Genomic DNA, 22,329 nt, shown 5'->3' with positions numbered 1-22,329 from the left:
CTATACAAGGGGAGCAGGCTGCAGAGAGACCAAGCAGGGGACTCTGCATAAGGCAATGAAACATTGGAGTTAGGAGAAAGATTCACTGGCCATTCCATGCATGAGTCATAACCAGGCACCACAGATGCTACTGTGTTCTGAGAACATAGTAGCAGTGTCAAAGCTGCTGTGTGGCCTTCGGCGGGGGAACCCATCTCTTTGAATTTCCACAGAAAACCCAAGTCCAAACCCTGTTAATTTGGACCGTGAGCAGAGGCTGTTGTTCCCCCCCCCATAATGTGTGCTGTATGAACAGCTTGTGTGAGTGACTGCGCATAAATTAATGGCGGCTCGTGACTTTCTTGACAGGTGAGACTTTAATGACAAAATCATTATTTCCACCTCTGCCCAATGTATAATGTAATAGCTATTAAAAGCTTACCTTATTTATAGCGAAAAAGCAACAGGTGGACTCGGGAGCTGGCGCTGCTGCTACGTGGGCTGGAGCATGAAGCAGGCCTGGGGCACAGCATCGGCTACTTGTGCACATGCATGAGCCCCACCAAAAGGGGGAGGGAGCTGGAGAGGTGCAGAGCACAGGCTCCATCCTTACCTACTCCCTACAAGCCCTCAGCAGCCCAGCCTTAACTGCATCACCTCACTAAGCCGTGGTTACCACAGCAATGCCTTCATAAAGTGAGTCCTGGGGATGTTAAGTTACTACAGTAAAAAGGCAGCTTCTTTTGGCACAAATAGCTATACCAAGACTTGAGCCTCACGCAGCACTTTCTTCAAACTTTCTGGTGTTGCATTTCACTACTGGAGAGAGTGAGTTGTGACATTTAAATCAAATCACAATTTGTTCTTAAAACTGCATATGTTTATCAATTACATAAAAATATGGAAAATGTATTTTGTAGTTTTTGGGAATTCTTGTTTAGGCTGAGCCTCACCTGTCTGGGCTGACAAACTGGCCTGGTATAAACTCAGGCGCCACCAACGAGTTGCCTCTCCAGTATGTAACTGCACACATTCCACCTTGGACAGTACAGACTCTTTATATCCATTTTCAATAGTTACGTTGCTGCTTGTATGAAAGATGGTAACATTTTGAATATATATTTAACACTAACCAAATTTTAATTTCTCTTTTATATGCAATTGCAGGTATATTCATTCATTCATATATTCTCTCCCACTTGCTTACCATAGGCAGGTCTTTGAGGATCTGTATTCCATCTCCTGGACCCATGTGTGCTATGTGGTTAAAATTAGTTGGATTAGAAATTAATTTATTTCTCATTTCTGGATCTCGTAGCATCTCCCTGTAAGAGAAAATACTTAGTTTAGATATTTTATACATGAGAAAGATGGACATTAAAAAGATCAAATAAATATAGTTTCATTATTTGTTACTTTAAAATGGAAATTGGTAAATTAAATATTTGGCCATGTTAAACAGATGGATAACCCTTGCTGATCTATTCCAGCCCCCAGCCTGGGGAAAGGGGGCAGGAAGAAAGGAATGTTGTTTTGCAGGCTAACAGCCCACACCCGTGAAAATCAAAATAGTTACTGAGATTCAGAGACTGCACAACCAGTATGAGCTGAGACAGTACTCAAGAAAAGATGCAGAATCGGGCTCATTGGTGACTTGGTGCTGCAAAGATGGAAGCAGAGATGAAGGACAGAAGATAAAAGAAGAATTAGAAGAATAGTGCACTACCTTTCACATTCTATGTCAGATTTACTTTAAGAGCTCTCCAAAAATGGCACAGATGCATTCATTTCAGAATTCAAAATATTTTTTTTAATAAAAAGACAGAACCTCAAGCAACTTGGAAAAGATAAAGACAAGAACTATGGCATTTTAGCATCACTGTACAACGGCTGTTCCTTTTCTTAGAGCTGAACAGGAAGCAAAGTGGAAGGTCAACCATGTTTTCCAGTGGAAAAGTTGGTAGCGAACAAAAACATTTATTTCTTCAGATGTGTTTTAACACAGTTGCTGGCAAAAGGAACTCAGGTAGCTGAAGTGGTCAGTGACATGAAAGTTAGGTTTAATGTGAACTCTAAAGATACTTCTGGACTATTTTGATTGACAGTCCTTTAAAGACATTTATATTTCATGTACATGTCTTGAAGCATCACCCTTCAGGTGACCTCTCTGTGAGTTAGAGCATGCTTATGGACAGTTGCATCAGACTCATCAGTTAAGTAATACATTCTTAAAAAAAAAAAAAAAAAAAGAGGCCTTGGAATACTGTTGAGGATGAGATGGGTATTGCCCTAAACAATAAAAGGCAGAACCAGAGTCTGAAAGTAATTAATCCATATCAATAGTTAGCAATGTAATCTCCTTTTGTAAAATGTTTATTATAGATTTTTATATATACAGAATATGCACACACACACACACACACATATATATGTATATACAGTATGTGGGGGCATGCATTCCAAATTACAGAAACTGTTTCACACAAATATTTTATTAAAAAGGAATCAAAGTACTGAAATATTCAGTGCATATTCGTATCCAGACTAGTATTAATACAAATTATACATCAAAGATAAACACAATGGTGAAAAGACAAATGTCTGAAAGCAACTCTCTCTAACAAATGAAATACTACACTGACATCAGACAGACATTCCTTCAGGGCCTACAGGCATGTACAGAAGACAAGTACAGGTTGAATACCGACCTCCTCTGCTGCATTCTCTCCTCCTCTGGTACTCTGAATGAATAACGACGCTTATTGTTGATGTTTCGAACCATTTGCTTCCGGCTGTTATCTGATGTCTCAGGAACTACCAGTTCATCTCCCTCTAGAAACAACATCAAAAATATCCAACAGGTTGCTTACTTGGTAATTTAATAAACCATTTAGAACAAATAATTTTATTTAGCTTTTGTACCTAAATCATCTGACAGCTGCCCTGTAAGAGAGCATAAAAAGCTGGTGGGTGTTCAGAAGGCCAAATAGGAAAACAGGAAGGTCATAAATAAATTAAAAAATCCTCAGTGGTAGATCAAAATACATTGGCTCTCTGGACACTCGGTCAACTCTAGAGTCACACTGGAGGATTCACCCCAGAAGTCACATCCTCTCAGGAAAAAACAGAATGCAAGTTATGTCTGAGCAACCAGAAATACTATGAACAGAACAACAAAGCTTGTAAAAATGTAGTTTAATCAGTAACAGCCTGATTCTGCAACATTTACAACTGAACAGTCCTACTGCAGTCTCCAAGAAGGCTAAATATAACCTCATTCTTCCCCCACAAACAGAATAAACAGCATGTTTAACCCATGCATATATATGCGCGCTGAATATTTGCTAATATTGATGAGGTTGCAATTAAATTTGTGCATTCTAGTGCGAGGGAGATCAATGTGTCATGACTAGTGTGTTTTCTTAACAGTTGGAGGCAGAAGGAAGTTCCTTGTGAAAATATGGAGTCTGTCTTTGCCAGTAGAAATGTGCTGTGTGGACAGTAGGGCATAGTACAGAAAGGAGTATCCCATGGTTTCATATTTACTTGCTTTAAGAGTTTGGGGGCAATACAAACTGAAATCCTTTTAAAAGTAGTTTTTGTTTATGGAATAACACTAAACAAGTCAGTTTCACATCACCTTGTCCTCCCTTCAGGTTCCCTGTTTCTTGGTTGTTTCATGTATCGGCCTTTCCTCATATGCTAATTTTTAAAGTCTTTAGGACAGGAACTGCCTTTATTACAAGTGTACCCTATCTAGCACAATGGGCCTTGATCGGGGGCTTCTAGGTGCTACAGCAATGCAAATATTGAGCAATAATTAAAATAACTGGGTAGAAATTGAAATAAATTGCTTATTACCATAATCATTGGGGAAAAGTCTCCTATTCAGACTACCCCAGACGACTTTGTTTCAAACCCTCTTATACTGAATACCCTAAATGCATGGAGAAAATCTATTGTGTTACTCAATTTCAATGCCTTTCTCACCTCATTTCTTGGCAATTTCAGATAACCCCCATTTCCTACCATGGATAAATAAAACTTCTTTGGATTTATGGGGTATGTCAGATGATAACAGGATGTTCTAAATTTCACAGTAGAGCTGCAACAAATACACTCCATTCTCAAAATACCTTTCTATCAATTCTGTCAAATAAGGCATTGTATAATGACAAAGAAAAGTCAATGCCCTTGAAAATCTACAAAATATAAATTTATTTTCTCCATACCAACAAAATCCACAAGGTTTCATCATACAACTTTTTAGCAAAGAAGGCTAGAACAGCCCCAAAACATTCAGAAGGCCAGAGAAAGGATCTCAGGCCTCACACACTAACTTTCTTTAGCAAACCTTGCTTAAAATCACTAGAACATCATACTTCTGCCAAACATCTAGAAACTCAATGCAAACTGCTTCTTCACTCATATCTTGCTCCAAAGAGACTATTTCTTATGAAACACTCGAACTCTGATATTTTTTGCCACAACTGTGGGAAAGGGGGAGATCCTCCCACGTCATGCCTAGTCATGTCCTAGTAGAGACTCATAGGTTCATAGACTTTCAGATCAGAAGGGACCATCATGATTATCTAGTCTGACCTCCTGCACATTGCAGGCCACAAAACCTTGCCCACCCACTCCTGTAATCGACCCATAACCTGTGGATGAATTACTGAAGTCCTCCAAGCATGATTTAAAGATTTCAAGTTAGAGAATCCGTCATTTACACTAGTTTAACCCTGCAAGTGACCCGTGATCCATGTTGCAGAGAAAGATGAAAACCTCCCAGGGTCTCTGCCAATCTGACCTGGGAGAAAATTTCTTCCCGAACCCAAATATGGTGATCAGGTGGACCATGAACATGTGGGTAAGACCCACCAGCCAGACACCTGGGAAAGAATTCTCGGTAGTAACTCAGAACCCTCCCCATCTAGTGTGCCATCACCGGCTGTTAGAGATATTTGTTGCTAGCAGTGGCAGATTGGCTACATGCCATTGTGGGCAGTCCCATCATACCATCCCCTCCATAAACTTACCAAGCTCAGTCTTGAAGCTAGTTAGGTTTTTTGCCCCCACTGCTCTCCTTGGAAAGCTGTTCCAGAATTTTACTCCTCTGATTGTGGAAACCGTCATCTAATTGCAAGCCCAGACTTGTGATGGCCAGTTTATACCATTTGTTCTTGTGTCCACATTGGCGCTTACCTTAAATAATCCCTCTCCCTCCCGGGTATTTATTCCTCTGATGTATTTATAGACAACAATTATATCTCCAGTCAGCCTTCTTTTGGTTATGCTAAACAAGCCAAGTTCTTTGAATCTCCTCTCATAAGACAGGTTTTACATTCCTTGGACCATCCTAGTAGCCCTTCTCTGCACCTAACCAGTTTGAATTCATCTTTCTTAAACGTGGGAGACCAGAATTGCACACAGTATTCCAGATGAGATCTCACCAGTGCTTTGTATAATGGTACTAACATGTCCCAGTCTCTACTGGAAATACTTTGCCTGATGCATCCTCAGTCCGCATTAGCCTTTTTCACAGCTGCATCACATTGATGGCTCATAGTCATCTTGTGATGAATCAATACTCCCAGGGTCTTTCTCCTCCTCTGTCTCTTCCTTCCGAGAAGTCCTAGCTTATAGTAAAAATTCTTGTTGTTAGTCCCTAAGTGCATGACCCCTTACACTTTGCACTATTAAATTGCATCCCATTTCTATTACTCCAGTGTTCAAGGTCATTCAGATGTTTTTGTACGATATTCTGGTCCTCCTCAGTATTGACAATACTTTGCGTCATCCACAAATTTTATTAGCACACACTCACTTTTTGTGCCAAAGGTCAGTAATAAAAATGTTAAATAAGATTGGTCCCAAAACCAATCCCTGAGGAACTGCACCAGCCTCTCTCCAGCCTGACACTTCACCTTTCAGTATGACATGTTGTAGTCTACCTTTTAACCAGTTCCTTTATTCACATTTCAATTCTCATATTAATCCCCATCTTCTCCAATTTAACTACTAGTTCTCCAAGTGGAACTGTATCAGATGCTTTACTGAAATTGAGGTAGATCAGATCTACTGCATTTCCTTTGTCTAAAAAAAATCAGTTATGTCAAAGAAAGTGATCAGGTTTTTCTGGCACAGTCTACCTTTTGTAAAGCCGTGCTGTACTTTATCTCAAATACCATTTACCTCTATGTCCTTAACTACTTTCTCTTTCAAAATGTGTTCCAAGACTTTTCATACAATTGAGGTCAAGCTAACAGGCCTGTAGTTTCCTGCATCACTTTTTTTGCTTTATTAAACATAGGTACTATGTTAGCAATTCTCCAGTCGTAGGGTATGACCCCTGAGATTACAGAGTTATTAAAAATCCTTGGTCTTGGGCTTGCAATTTCATGTGCCAGTCCCCTTAGTATTCTTGGATAGAAATTATCCAGGCCCCCCGATTTAGTCCCCTTAAGATGTTTAGTTTGACTTCCACCTCAGATGTGCTAATTTCTACTTCCATATTCTTCTTCCCATTAGCTACCCTGCCACTACCCACAAGTTTTTTATTACCCTTATTAAAAACCGAGGCAAAGTATTTGTTTAGGTGTTGGGCCATGCCTACATTATCTTTAATCTGCACCCCATCCTCCAGTACTTAGCAGTTCCACATCTTTCCTTGTTTTCTTTTTATATATATTGCTATAGAACCTTTTACTATTGGGTTTTAATTTCCTTTGCAAGGTCCAACTCTATTTGGCTTTTGGCAGCTCTCACTTTATCCCTATACTTTCTGACCTCCAAGAGGTAGCTTTCCTTGCTGATCTCTCATCCTCCATTCTTGGTAGGCTTTCTGCATTCTCTTAACCTGTTTGAGATGCTTGGTCTGCAATCCTTCCCTATGAATTTTTCCCCTTGCTTGGGATGCAGGCTTCAGATACTTTAAGTCAAAGTTGCAGAAGCTAACTCCAAACCTCCTCCTCTTTCAGCTCCTTGAATTCTTCAGTCCGGTCCATTTGCATTAATTTTTTTAAGTTTGCCATTTGAAATTAAGGATCCTCATTGCAGGTCTATCCTTCCATTTAGTTTAAACTGAATATGATCACTAAAACCAAGGCTGCTTCCTACAACCAACTCTTAGGCCTGGTCTACACTGGGGGAGAGGGGATTGATCTAAGATACGCAACTTCAGTTACAAGAATAGTGTAGCTGAAGTCGACGTACTTAGATCTACTTACTGTGGCGTCTTCACAGCAGTGAATCGACTGCTGCTGCTCCCCTGTTGACTCCGCTTGCGCCTCTTGTGGCGGTGGAGTACAGGAGTCAACGGGAGAGTGCTTGGGGATCGATTTATCACGTCTAGACTAGATGCGATAAATCAACCCAATAGATCGATCACTACCCTACCTGGCCTTAGGGATTAGATCTTTAGCAATGTTAACCAAACAACAGGAACCTCACTTTCAAACAAGGCTAAGACTGCTTTTTGGGTTTTGAACATGTGGATCCTACAGACACGTACCATGCATAAACTCATCCAACAGCAACTGCCCATTGTCATACTAGGTTTTGCATGCAACTTTGCATATAACTCCTTCTTTCCTTAAGATTAATGGCTGGTTTCATAAAGCATGGTCTATACTAGTATGAAAAAAATTACAAATCTTAAATGAGATAAACTTGCAGAATACGCTTTTTTGGAAGATGCTGAGATGTGTAGAGGAGCAAAAAGCCTGTTTCGCTCACTTTTCTGTTGGGGTAGTTTAGCTCCTGATCTAACTCCCAGCCCTCATTTAGATCTGCAAATTCTCTGTACATTCTGCCCCCTATTGCTCCTCTCTACCACTTCTATCCCACTGAGAGTAATTTGCTCATCAATAACTGGATCTCAATAGATACTCTCTCTCTCTAGAAAATTATATTCCTGTTAGTTTAACTTTTAGAGGCCACTTGTGCCTTTTTGGGTGTATAGTTATAAACCTACATACCATTGCAATCATTCTGTTCATTCCGCTTCTCGTGCATTTATATTTTTATACTCACAACAGTAAAAATTATTTACTTAAAGTAGTTACTCTCTTTTCTCTCTATGGATCAATTTTATATATTTAACTAAAATCTGATTATGATACTACTATAACTATTGTTACTATTACTATTTATATAGCACTTGTCACATTCTATTAATTTTAAATAAAAAGAAAATTAGAAAAAATCCTCACACACCAACAGTAAAAGTACTTTAAAGTAAAACAACAAAAAATGTGTCTGAAACTTATATTTTAGCTGATCATTTTTACTGAAGCAAGCAACACAGAAACATCTCATAGCAACGTACTATAAAGCAGCATAAGAAATTGTCAATATTTCAAAGCCAACTCTTTGGCACACAAATGCAGATGGCCTTTGTCAGTATGTTATAAAGAATGCTACTGCACTGCTTTCTGACCGTAATAGGTTCTGAGTCGTAGGGGGACTGTTTTGGGGGAAGGGGTTGGATATGTGTAAAAATGATTTTAAGCCAGAATTAGAGAGAACCTTATGGAAGCCTACATTTTCCCTATTGTATTTTTAGAAATCATTTTTTGGCAACAACGGATTCTGGATTTTAACAGTTTTTTAGTTGCTCTAATCCTTTACTTTATCACCAAGAAATTAAAGACAGTAACTAAGATGGTGGCATTGGGATCTGAACACACCAAAATACAAGAATCAAATTTTGAAGTAAAACATAATCATAGATTTTCCAAATATTTAAGGTGACGAACCTGGGCTTTTGGTGGGCTCTATTTTCTAATCTCTTTAAACTTAAGTTTAAAAAAATCATACTTTTCATTGCAAGTTTGAAAAGAGAAAAGGTTCAATGTAACTAGAGTAGACTTCTATACTTCTCCAAATCATTGTGATATCTGAGTATCTGATTTGCTTTCAAGTTAATAAATACAGATGGGTTTGAGATATAATAATCCACAACTCAAATATCCAGGCCAGAGCAAGGTGCTATTTCAAAAGAAGCAATAGCAGTTGTAAAATCTGCTCTCCCTTACTTACCTGCCATCTTATTTTTGAAATATATTAATCTAATTGTCTCCAGTCCTAAAAGGTTTAGTGATCCTTCTGTATTCAATGGTCGTACCTGAAACAATTTAAAACAAATATCTTAATAATAAATCATATTTATATAGTGCCTCTCGTCTTGAAAGATTCCAAAGAGCATTACAAACTGTGTAAAACAAGCTTTACTAAGATACAGCCATCTCAGAGGTGACTGGAGGGAGCCAACTGGTGCAGAGTATACAGCATAACAGTAGCATAAAAGCAGTTTTGGCCAATGGCACATGGGAATGCTCTAGGGTAACCAGCTGTCCCGATTTTGGGGTCTTTTTCTTATATAGGCTCTGATTACCCCCCCATCCCGATTTTTCACACTTGCTGTCTGGTCACCCTAGAATTCTCTGTTCTTGTGAGGAATGACAGTGCCTCTTTAATGATCACCCAATACAGAAGCAATCCTGGTTTTTAAGTCTTCATCTAAGTAACTTGCCCAAGGTAAATTGCATAAAACAATGTATTTAACTAAATGATGGAGGGCTAAATTCCCAGGATTCAAACATATGGTTCTGCAGTGAGTCTTTTTTTTTTTTTCAGACCTTAAGCCTAGAGAGCACTAAGACACACCTCTGTCAGGGCATTAGCATCTTTATGATGCTTTTGCAACTTGATGTTGTGCGGCAGTGTCAAGACACACAGATTTTTGCAGTTTCAAATTTCGAAAGATGAAAATCATTTCTTACTATATTTAGAGTGTATATTCTATTGAAAAATAAAAACTTTCTATCAAATCACCATTTTTGAGTCTCCTACATACAGCAGCTCCCCTCTTGCTGAAAAGTGGCTTCATTTGTTACACTACCATTCTGTGTTTACCAGTAATCAAAGATAATACATTTCATCTTGATTAGCAGGAATGAAACTTTTTGGCTGTTTAAAATTGGAACAACACATTGGTTAATCAAGCCCAAGGTGTGACAAACAGTTTTCAACTCTTGAACATTTGAGTGCAGAAAAATAAAGTATTTAGTAATGAAGTGACAGTTTTCTCCCAGCAAAAAAATTTTCTTTGCTGTGTTATGTTGTATTTTTGCAATGAAAATATTTCCTCCGTATCACTGATGTAGAACCTGTGTTCCAAAAAGCATTTTAACTCTAGTAGTATTTGTGCTGGTCCCACCAAAGTATTTCTAATCATAGCTGGTTATAACATCCTGAAATTCCAAGCGTGGCAAGACTTGTTCAGATCTTTTCAATCTGTAATATCTATTAGGTTATGGCAATAACACAGAAATAATCAGTTTCTATGACATTAATATTCTATAAAAAAACCCAACAAGTGCAAAAGACTTTCCTGGGTATTGATTCACCACTCATTTATCTGCAATGATGAAACTGTAGCCGAAGCAGACCGCAGGTCAAGGTGCACATTAGTCTTTCTATTAGCAGCTCCTTTCAGTTCAAGTATATTCTTTAATGATGTCCCATATCCCAGCTGCTATCAACTTTTTAGACACACTTGTTAGGAGTATCATAGCCTGGCCAAATTGGTTTGCTGCCTAAGGCTAGTTACCTTCTTGAGTGGAATAGTCTGAATCCATTCCATGGAGTTCACATCAAAGATATCGACCGCATTTTCACTGTATACTGAGAGGCATGGTGCATTGTAACCTGAGAGGGAAGGATTAAATACATTGTCATATGCATTTAGCCAACACAGGATTCATAGCACAGAATTTCTTCAGGATACTTTAACTACATTCATTGAAATATACTCCAAGTATTATTGATACTTCTGAGAACACTGGGCTAGCTTCCAATTCTGGAGAAGCAGAAGCCTTCTCTATAGTTAAGGATGCAACTGACTTTCATCACAAAACTGTATTTTGGCAGCCCTATAACATGTGCTTGGAAAGTCTGATTGACCTTAAAACTGCCGAAAGATTTATTTTGAAGGCAAAGAAGAATAATTAATTTTCTTAAGACTCTGCAGAAACAAACTATTTTGAGATATAAATCATAAAATATTATTCTGATTTGAAAAATTAATTTTAGTTTAATGTTTCTCTCTCTCTTTCTATGGTACCCTTAATTATTCATTACCTTGCTTTTAAGTGCTTAGGTTTTGTAAATGAAATGATGTGGTTGACAAGTACACAGTGACCTTGACTGGATTTTGAAACCAAGCTGTTCATTTCTGGAACTCTATACTGAACAGCAGTTGGAACCAGGAACTGAGAAGACAGTCCTCACATTTCCCCTGGTTTTGATTTTCATTTCCTATTTTCTAGATTTTAACAGAATTTAGTGCTAGTGAAATGTGCCAGACTGACAGCTCTAGAGAGTTAAGTCCTCCATTCATCCATAGATCAGATACAGCATGGAAGAAATAGCGTACTGCCTCTCTAATGTGCCTCAACTTAGTTCTGCTGGGACTAAATCTAACGGTGATCCATATCAAACAAGATTTGACCTTTCGGCTGAATTTACTAATGAAGGTTTAAATTTGTGATGATTGTGACAGTGGTTTCTGAGACTGGATGTACATTCATTAGGAATTGGAATTAGAACATCAACTTGCTTCACACAGGCAATCAAAAAATCTTAAAAATGGTAATGACCAGGTTGGGTAGTCTTTGAACTGGTGGCCTATTAGTGAAAATCTCAAACCTTTGCATAGGCAGTCCACATTTCTCCTTGTTTTGACCCATTCATTTTCAAGGCCCTAATTCTGTAGCCACCATCCTTTTGAATGAGAAATAGCTGACAAGTTTCCCTTTGGATCCTATCAATGCTTCTCCTTCAAGAGCCAAAAAGGGCTACACTCAGGCAATGTGAAACCCTCCTTCTTTCCCGAAGGCTGAGTATGCTGCTTTCACAGCAAAGAAAGAATTTCAATTATATATTTAAAAAAAAACAACAAAATCCAATTGGAAATATACCAGGCTTATTAACTAGCAAATTTTAGGACTTCTGTATATTTTAAACTAATTTTAAAATGAATTCAGACAGTCTTTTAAAGCCATAAGAAAAGTATGATAGGGTTTTGTTTTTTATTTTGTTTTTTTACTCTTTTAGACTGAAAGTCATGTCCTTAAAAAATGTGGAATAAATATTTAACAGAGAATGTCTTGGAATAAAAAATCTTGGCATGTTTTTATAAGGAAGATGATTTTTTCTTAAACTCATAGCATATATGGTCAATACTATCTGTTTGCCAGAATTCTTTTCTTTTCTTTTTTTTTTTGGGAGGGAGAAGGGGAAGAGCAGAGGAGTTGAGTGGGGAAAAAGAGGAGAAAATGGAGATGATGGAAGAAAGGAGTGAAATGCACAACAATATTAGAGACAGATATAAACCAAACCACCAGAACTGAATGGCCCTGACAGCTCCAGATGTTGACCAAAATTTTCACTTTTGGAGGCCTAAATTTAGACTCCTAAATAAAAGTGACATTATTTTTAGAAAGAAAAGGAGTACTTGTGGCACCTTAGAGACTAACAAATTTATTAGAGCATAAGATGAAGTGAGCTGTAGCTCACGAAAGCTTATGCTCTAATAAATTTGTTAGTCTCTAAGGTGCCACAAGTACTCCTTTTCTTTTTGCGAATACAGACTAACACGGCTGCTACTGTGAAACCTGTCATTATTTTTAGAAACGCTGAATGCATGAAAATCCCATGATCTCAGAAGGAGCAGACAGGTCTCAAACACTCTGAATATTAGGCCACTTATTTAGATGATTTTAGATATTCAAGTTTGAAAATCCTGAGTCTCTATTGTTCTCTCATTAACAACAGCATAAGTCAGATACACAAGTGTAAAACTAGGCCCTCTGACTAGATTTGGAGATCCAGGCAAAATTTTAGGTAATACATTCATAAAGTGCCCCCTGTGAGTGCACCTGGGGCACTGCACATGCAGTTCAAATACAAACAGTAGTAATTAATAATTATATACCCACACAATTATATTAATACACAGAGACACTTACAGCAAGAGGATGGTGTTGCAGGCCACATCAATTCCTGTTGTCTAGATCTTCGGCCCTGACAGTCAACATAAACCCCAACGCTGCTAAAACACAGCAGATATTCTTTATTTGAGATTTCGACTGCGCAAATGGCATCAGTTGGCTGCTGTGCAATAAATGATAGGGTGTGGTCATCTGGGTGGAGCAAACTGTATGGGTTCCCTTCTCCATGCAAGAGATATTTTAGGAATCCTGACTGGTAACCCACACAGAGCCGCTCACTGAAGACCGACATCCACTGGACATTTCCCAGGACTTGGATCTCCTTCATCTTTTTGTGACGCGTCTTGCTCTGATTCAGTTCATAACACAGGACCTGTCTTTTCATAGCCACACACAAGCAAGTAAGGGCTCCATGGCGTACCTGTCCAGAAACTATTGTCTGGCAGCCTTTTGTCTCTGCCAGCTTATAAAACTCAGTTTCTCTTCCATCCAGGGCTGCCATAGGGAAAAGCCGAACATGACGGTTTCGTCCTGAGATCACTGCAATGAGCTGTTCATTATGGATGAGCTCAATCTGATGAACCTTCTTATTATCACCAACACGAATAATCTCTACAAAACAAAAACCTGAAGTAAACCTATCTTAAAATGCATTCTGATTTAAAAAATTCTATCAAAAAGGATTAATTTAAAGAAAACCCTTTACTGCTTTCTTAGGACATATAAACACTGTCTCAAAATTACAACACAAATAAAACCATTTTTCCACTTGTTTTTATATTAGAAATACTAGGTCCTGATTTTCTCCTTCCTCTGCTTGAGGACCTGAGTAGTGATCTCAGTCAAATATGCTGTTCTTCCTCCCAACAGCTATGCAAGGGAGGAGAAGTGGATTTTTCTTGCAAATCGATTAAAGCAAATTCCATGTGAAAACCATTAATTTAAAAAGAGTGCCTATAGTGCATCTGATGAAGTGAGTTCTAGCTCATGAAAGCTTATGCCCAAATAAATTTGTTAGTCTCTAAGGTGCCACAAGGACTCCTCGTTGTTTTTGCTTATAGTCAGAAAAGTGACAAAGTAAAAATTTACTGAACAAGAAGGTCTGTACCATTGTGGTAGGTTTACTTACTTTGCAGAATTTACAAATTTTTATTTCTGTTATATCTGCAGAGACCATTCTGCTTAATGCAACAAAATCTTGCAAATATAGCAAAGAAGCTACATTTCAGTTGCAGAATCTTTATTACTGGCAATGATGCCAGAGGCAGAAACAACACAGAACAGCTTGGTTATCAGCTCCCATGTGGAAGCTACACAGCTGGCAGTTATTAAAATCATCTTTGGAACTGTAAAACTTAGAAAATTCGATCTAGAAGATACTGAAAGAGAACAAAGTTTAGAGTATCATTTTTCTGATTACTCAAACTGTACATTAGTATAATTAATACAATTCATTACATCTTACCATCTTTGGTGACATGCACAACAAACAACCCTTCTTCATTGCCCAGAGCTATTCTTTCATGATCTAGGATAGTAAAAAAACAAAAAAAAACAAAATTAAAAGAAAAACAAATAAAAAAAAGGTGAGGCATTTCTCTTTGGACACTGCTTCAAAAGAGGGACATAAAGCAGATACATGAAGTTCTGTCACTTATAGAAAATCATAAAATTCTAGAAATGTAGGACTAGAGGGACCTCAAAAAATAATCTAGTCCAGTCCCCCGCACTGAGGCAGAACTAAGTATTATCTAGTATTACCCGACAGTTGTTGGTTTAACCTGTTTTTAAAAACCTCCAGTGCTGGAGATTCCACAACCTCCCTAGGTAACTTGTTCCAGTGCTTAACCACCCGTACGATTAGGAAATTTTTCCTGATATCTAACCTACATGTCCCTTGCTGCAATTTAAACCCATTGCTTCTTGTCCTATCCTCAGTGGATAAGGAAAACACCCTCCTCTTTATAACAACCTTTTACATATTTGAAGACTGTGATTATGTCCCTACCTCAGTCTGCTTTTCTCCAGACTAAAACTATTTTTTTCAACCTTTCCCTGTAGGTCATGTTTTCTAGACCTTTAATAATTTTTGTTGTTCTCCTCTAGACTTTCTCTAATTTGTCCGCATCTTTCTCAAAGTGTGGTTCCCAGAACTGGACACAGTACTCCAGTTGAGGCCTTATCAATGCTGAGTAAGGTGGAAGAATTACTTCTTGTGTCTTGCTTACAACACTTCTGCTAATACAGCCTGCTAATACATTTTTTGCAACAGTTTTACATTGGTGACTCGTATTTAATTTGGTTTCAGAGTAGCAGCCGTGTTAGTCTGTATTCGCAAAAAGAAAAGGAGTACTTGTGGCACCTTAGAGACTAACAAATTTATTAGAGCATAAGCTTTCGTGAGCTACAGCTCACTTCAATGCATCCGATGAAGTGAGCTGTAGCTCACGAAAGCTTATGCTCTAATAAATTTGTTAGTCTCTAAGGTGCCACAAGTACTCCTTTTCTTTTTGCGTATTTAATTTGTGATCCACTAAAATCCCCAGATCTCCTTCCAAGGCAGTCATTTCCTATTTTGTATTTGTGCAACTGATTATTCCTTCTTCGGTGTAGTACTTTGCATTTGGCCCTATAGAATTTCATCCTATTTATTTCATACCATTTCTCTAGTTTGTCAAGATCATTTTGAATTCTAATCCTGTCTTCCAAAACTAAAACAATTATATGAAGACAACATGCATTGGTAGCCTCCCTTTTTATTTCTTTCATTGTAAAGCTGAAAGACATACCACAGCCTGTTTCTATTTCTCATGCTAGTAGAAATGTCACTATGTAACATTATACAGAACAACTTTTCAGAGCACTTAAGCACAGTACTGTAGTAAACAAATAAAATATCAAATTTAAATAATCAAACTACAGGAGCTGGGCATTAGCATGTAATAGATCCAGACTGAGTCTCTGTCCTAGGTTCTTACTTACAGAGGACAGGAGTGCTAATGGAAGCTGTATCTTCATTCCTGAGATGATAAAGTGGTGAGGGAAGTTATGTATTACTCACTCTGTAGTGCTACTTTTGGCTAGGTAAGGAGCTGTGGTCACACAATACAATGTAAATCATGCCCACTCCTTAGCCACAAGGATGTTAGTTACAAAAGAGGGTAGGGAGGAATGCTCTTAAGGATTTCCCAGAAACACTGAACATCCTACCACACTTCCCCATAGTACCATCCATACTGCCATATGGCATAAAATACTCAACAAATGTGATTCAGTAGCCAATAGAGAGGGTTATTTACCTCATTCTGTGGGTAATTCTTCTATCCAAACTACATTTCACGTTGTTGTTTAACCCAAGATTACTTTTGTGCTGAATTGCATACATTAGGATCCAGAGTCTTAGCAGGCCTCCTGAAGGGCCAAATCCTAATGTTCTAACCCAGATTTCCTTAGTCTACTTTACTCTGGCAAATTCCCATTTGTTTCACAGATTTTGCTGGAAATTTGCCTGAGTAAAAACTGAATAAGGGAGTCTCCGGGTTTAGTTTCAATTGCACAAATGGGATTAACAAGCACCACTATTTTGAATGTGCAAATCCATTATTTGCACATGTGGCTTTTGCTCATGCAATTACTCATTTTGCATGTGCAAAACCAAGTTAATACATGTTGAGGGGCACAATTAATAATAAACATAATAAATGGGAATTAATTATTTGGAGCTAGAATCTAAAATTTTATTGACATTGCTGTTTAAGTAAAGTGTATGAACATCTATCTTGGAACAGCAGAAGTCATAGACAGAAGCTTTATTTTTCTTAAATTTTCAAAGGGAGGGAGGAAACAAAGGGATTGAATTGATCTCTTTTGTTTAGTGAGCCAATATTGCTAGCATTTATGTGTCAGAAATATAGATTGTCACAGGTAGGATCTGAACTCAGCCCTTCACAGGAGAATGCAACCTTAACACAGCACCTTAGACTTTTTGGCTCCCCTAATTTACAAATCAGCTTGTTCTACATTTTAAAAAAAGATCTAGATGCAAATTTATGGCTCATCATAATTTCCTGAGACAGAGCTTTGTTGCACTGCCTAGGAAGAAAGGAGAGTGCAGGAAGTGTTAACATTGTAACTGTGTCCAGTAACACCCAAGATGTGTTTATGGCAGATTATCAACCTCATACCTATAATTGCTGCTGACTGGGTTGTTTTGATGAGAGGGAGGGTGCTGTCATAAGCCTCTTTGGGAACATAGACTGATCGGTCTTTGAGCTTGTTCTTCTTCAAAATCCTATGCAATTCATTCAGCACCCCTACCCATTTGCTCTTTTCATTCTCACTGTCTGCTAGAATCAGGATCGAACACTTATTACTGGATGCAGAGAGCTGGGAAGCTGTAACCTGAAAAAGTTTTAAATGGATATGCTTAAGAAACAAAGGAAAAGCATTAGTTATTGAAACACAAGTCCATGGCTATCAATATCCTTTTCATTAGATGCTGACTTGAGCTGAATTCAATCAACTGAAAACCCGGGTTTCTGCATCAGAAATCCATGCAAAAGTAACCTAGTGAAGGTGATTGAACCAAGAAAATTTTAATTTAAATGGATTTGTTGTTAGCGATATAATTCAGAGATTTCCACTCTAAATTATTTAGGGTATCTATGTCTTAAGACAGTTTTATAAATGAAAAACATGCTTACCAAGTATTTCTGAAAGTCTATTCTGTACGTGGTACACACCTATAATTTCTGTTAACATTAATGTAATGGGAACGATGCATGAGCAATCCAGACCTGTGAAACTTTTCAAATACCTGGACATTTGATTACATGTAAAAGTGAAAAACCATCTCTGACTTGAAACTGCACTCAGTATCAAACTCAACCTTTTTAAGAATTTAACTTCTTTAATGCCAGTGGCTGTTAATCCAGCTGTCAAATTCTAAGCTATATTAAAATATTCACTATTATTTGTTTTTTTTCCCCTGCTTTGACATGCTTTCTATAAATGTTTCCCTTTAGAACAAATCCTATTGTCACTCACTAGACTGAATGAGAGAAAGTTCTGGAAGATCTTTTCTAAAAAGTATTTATGATTTACTCTACCTAAATCACTAAAAAGTCAAGCTGTGAGAATATCACTGACCCCATAGAAGTATGGAGTTGCTAGTTTACTGCCAGAGATTGTGACTTGAAGAGACATCGGAGAAGACAAGGAGACACTAATAAAAAGTGTGAGAGTAGAGATCTCAGATAAGCAAAGTATCTTGTATTTCTTTTTTATTTACTTCTGTTTGTGGTGGGATCAGCTGAAGACTTGCATTTGACATGTTCAGTTTTAATTGGGCTGTTTGTAATGGATTTAGAGTAGCAGTTGTTGATGCTACTTTGTGAATTGCTGGAGAATAAAGTAGGAAAAGCCCCAAGAAAAAGTCTCCACAGAGCAGCACACTTTTGTTTTATGTTTTTCTCCCCCAAGGAAGTGGGTTTGTTCAGGAGACAATGCCTGTGTGTAGTCTTCTGTGATTCCTTGTGAATAAATGAATCTAACTGGGCTACAGTTGATTTTTTTTTTACCCTAATCTAGCTCATTTTATTTATTTTTTTCTTCTATTTCCTGGTAACACTTTCTTTTTTGTATTGAATAAGAATACTTTAAAAGAATTTGAACAGCCTCAAAGAGAAATATACTTTTTAATTCCTCTACATTCCCAGTAACTGCAAAGTTTAATCCAAATGAGACTCACGTAGTCATGAGAGGGAGAATGGCAAATGTGAGAAGGACCCTGTAATGTATTACCTATCTTTACTGTGTTTTTCATGTTCTTTTTCAGTTGCCATGTACAAGCTTTCTAAGAAGGACTCTCTGAAAGTAGGCCGGGAACCATGACATAATGAGGGGTGTACTGAACACCTGGTATTGAAAACCGAACAATAAAAAGGAACTGTTTTACTACCAGGAAGCAAGGGGGGAAAAAAAGGAAGGAGAGGAAAAATGCAATGCTTCTGTTAAATGCATTCTCAATTGAGGGAGAAATTGGATATTAAAGTCAGCCCCATGACAAAGGGTAAGGAAGTAAAGCCTTATGGCACCATGGAACACAGCACAAACTACGATGAAGGACGGAGAATAGGTCACAGAAAAAGGGCAGACAGTAATGCTGGGTTTCAGTACTTAGAAATGGAGACTGTACAGTGTTCAGTCATGACTCTGAATCTTGCATGATTTGTTGCCTTCTGCATCCCACTGTAGGTAACATCACATCCCAGGTGGACCAGCTGCTGGTAAAAATTGAAGAGCAGCTAGTAGTCTTGGTCCATGCTGGAACCAATGACACAGGTGGAAGCAGATTGGAGCTCCTGAAGTTCAGGTTTGAGGATTTAAGTAGTAGGATTAAGTAACAGAATTTAAGAGAAATATTCTCTGAAATACTACCAGTGGCATGATCAAGGCCAAGTCATTCAGTGGCAGATTAGGAATCTAAGCATCTTGTTGACACTTTAGCTCTGTGAGACACTGGGGATGTTAAAATAATAAATACAGTAACTCCTCACTTAAAGTCGTCCTGGTTAACGTTGTTTCATTGTTACGTTGCTGATCAATTAGGGAACATGCTCATTTAAAGTTGTGCAATGCTCCACTCTTACTTTGTTTGGCTGCCTGCTTTCTCCACAGCTAGCAGCCTCCCTACCCCCCCCATCCCCACATGCCTCCTGCCCCCCCGGCAGACCCTGCGGTTCAGCGCCTCCTGCCTGCAGCAATCAGCTGGCTTGCGGCGTTTAGGAGGCAGGAGCAAGGACTTGGCTCGCGGGCTCCCCCTCCCTCCCCTGCCTCCTGAACAATGCAAACCAGCTGATTGACCCAGGCAGAAGGCAGGGGAGGGAGGGGGAGCCTGCATGCCAAGTCCTTGCTCCTCCCTCCTGCCCTGCAAGCCAGCTGATTGCCCCAGGTGGGGGGGGGAGGGAGCGAGGACTCAGCATGCCTCCCCCTCCCTCCTGCCCACGGCAATCAGCGGGCTTGCAGTGTTCAGAAGGGAGTGGGGAGGAGCGAGGATGCAGCATGTGAAGTAAAGAGCAAGGAGATGGGGGGGAGAAGAGGAGGGCCAAGGGTGGGGGTTTGGGGGAAGGGGTGGACTGGATGGGCCAAGGGTTGAGCCCCCTGCCCCCGGCAAAGTCAGTGCCTGTGCTTGCAAGAACAGCAAGAGGAGCAGCCGGACAATCCATCCTCTTCCACTCTCTGACTCCACCACCTCAACCAAGCTTCATACTCAGCAGTGATGATTGTAGTATTAAATTGTTTCTTTAAAATTGTTTAAAACTTACACCTGTATTAAATTGCTTGTTTAAAATTATTTAAAATGTATATAATGCCTTTTGTCTGGCAAAAAAAAAATTCCCTGGAACCTAACCCCCCCCATTTACATTAATTCTTATGGGGAATTGGATTCACTTAACATCGTTTCACTTAAAGTCGCATTTTTCAGGAACATAACTACAATGTTAAGTGGGGAGTTACTGTAGAACTATACAATGGAATGGGCTACATTGGACTAAATACTGGTTGGTCCAATAAAAGATCTTACCTTACTCACCTAATCTCTTTAATATCCTGAGACTAACACAGCTACAACAGTGCAAACAACGTTCTGGTTGATAGGGATGTGAGTTTGGGTGAGAGTTTTAATTTGTAGAGAGATGGCTAGAGACAGAGATCAGCACAGAAAAGAGGCAGCAATTTAAATGAAATAGGAAAGATTATTAGGTAATGAAAAATATTAAAGTGAAGAAGAAGTGGGCTAAATATCCAGACAGTCTGACGATGGCCACATTAGCAAAGGGTCAAGTTCTGCAGTCTTTTATCAACCAAAATTCTGACTAAAGCCAACAGGAGTTTTGCTCAGTGAAGGAATGCGGAATTTGGCTCAAAGTTTTAACTGCAAGTTTACAAATTAAAACATTATATAAAATAGAAAGAGTAAAGGAATATGTACAGAGATGAGAATTCAGGACCAGGGCCATGATTAAAATGGACTGAATATCAGGAGCGGCTAAGTACAGAATCACAGATAGAGGGCCAACCCCCACCCAGACCATTAACTCATTTAGTCTCGTCCTATGCATTTTACAGGACCACTCACTATCGTATTTCCACTAGCACTAAGGAATCTAAACTGTTTAGAATTCAGAGACTGAGTAGAAAACAGCTGAAGAGGAGTAAGGCACTCATCCAATCCTGAAGTGATCTCTGCATAGATGCAGACTTCAACAGGACTCCATATGGGTGTGGGGGTATTACCACTGGGAGGTCACTGCAGGATCTGGATCTAAAAAGGAAGATTATAAAAGAAAAAGGGGGCACAATAATTATGCCCTGAAATCAAAGACAACAAAGGGAGCATACTTTTTAAGGTATGAATCAGACTTGAATTGCCTAATTAGAAGGAGCCATGAAGCTGAGGAGGTAGCTGAATTCGAAAAAGTTTGGGAAAAGGCATAACTAGCAGTAATAGGAGATTGCAGCTCCTGGTCATAGAGTGAAAAGTATACATCTAGCAAAATGTTTCTTGCCAGGGCATGGAACTGCTTCCTTCCATACTATGCAAAGGGAAAATCAGAAAGGAAGAAATTCATTACTTGGTTTTGAATTAAAGAAAAGACTTAATTTACTATGTGTACAGTAAATAGGACAGAATGTGAGCATTGAGTAATGATAATGTAATCTGTTAGCACTTGGAGGACCCTAAATACATGGAAATGTAGATGCTGAGTTTCAGCAAGAGATGTACCTTTACATCCAAATCTGGGATGAAATCCTGGGGCCACTGAAGTCAATGGGAATTTTGCCATTGACTTCAATGGGCCCAGGATTTCACTCCTGATCTTCCCTATAGTTCTGGCTCCATGTTGTGGTTCAGGCTTCTCTTTTGTTCCAGCACAATGAACAAAAGAAGAGGAGAAAAAGCATGGAATAAAATGGAATGGAATAACAGAGCAACGATTAGGAAGTTAATAAGAGGTGAATCAGACTGGCATCAAAGATAAAACAATGCATTGTCTAAGTTTGTGGGAACCATTTAGGAAAAAGGGTAAAAATATAAGAAAAAGCCAATGAAGGTAAACTCCTACTTTCAGATCTACAATCTATGTGTATATTTTGCACTCAATTCCTATCCGCTGACATAAATGGGAGTTTGCAGGGATCAAGCCCATATATTCAACAGAGATATGCACATATACAATAAATGTATGCATTATGGTTCAAGGAATAATATGAAATACAGATGTGGGGGAAGATTAAGGTCAGAAAATGTAAATGTAGAAGATCATTGGAG

At 38.6% G+C, this 22,329-nt stretch overlaps 1 protein-coding gene across 1 annotated transcript in view; it reads right to left on the bottom strand.

Moving 5' to 3' along the window:
* The window catches only part of CDC42BPA (CDC42 binding protein kinase alpha), a 328,701-nt gene that overhangs the window by 20,036 nt on the left and 286,336 nt on the right, over positions 1 to 22,329 (bottom strand). Inside the window, 7 exon segments of the mRNA XM_043511659.1 lie at positions 1,187 to 1,304; positions 2,688 to 2,811; positions 9,022 to 9,106; positions 10,595 to 10,692; positions 13,014 to 13,607; positions 14,461 to 14,523; positions 17,180 to 17,396. Coding sequence (XP_043367594.1) covers positions 1,187 to 1,304; positions 2,688 to 2,811; positions 9,022 to 9,106; positions 10,595 to 10,692; positions 13,014 to 13,607; positions 14,461 to 14,523; positions 17,180 to 17,396 — 1,299 coding nt within the window.

Source organism: Dermochelys coriacea, chromosome 3 (genome assembly GCF_009764565.3).
Source record: "Dermochelys coriacea isolate rDerCor1 chromosome 3, rDerCor1.pri.v4, whole genome shotgun sequence".
Classification (NCBI taxonomy): Eukaryota; Metazoa; Chordata; order Testudines; family Dermochelyidae; genus Dermochelys; species Dermochelys coriacea.
The sequence above is the reverse complement of the archived record's forward strand: the minus strand, read 5'-3'. Positions and strand labels throughout refer to the sequence as shown.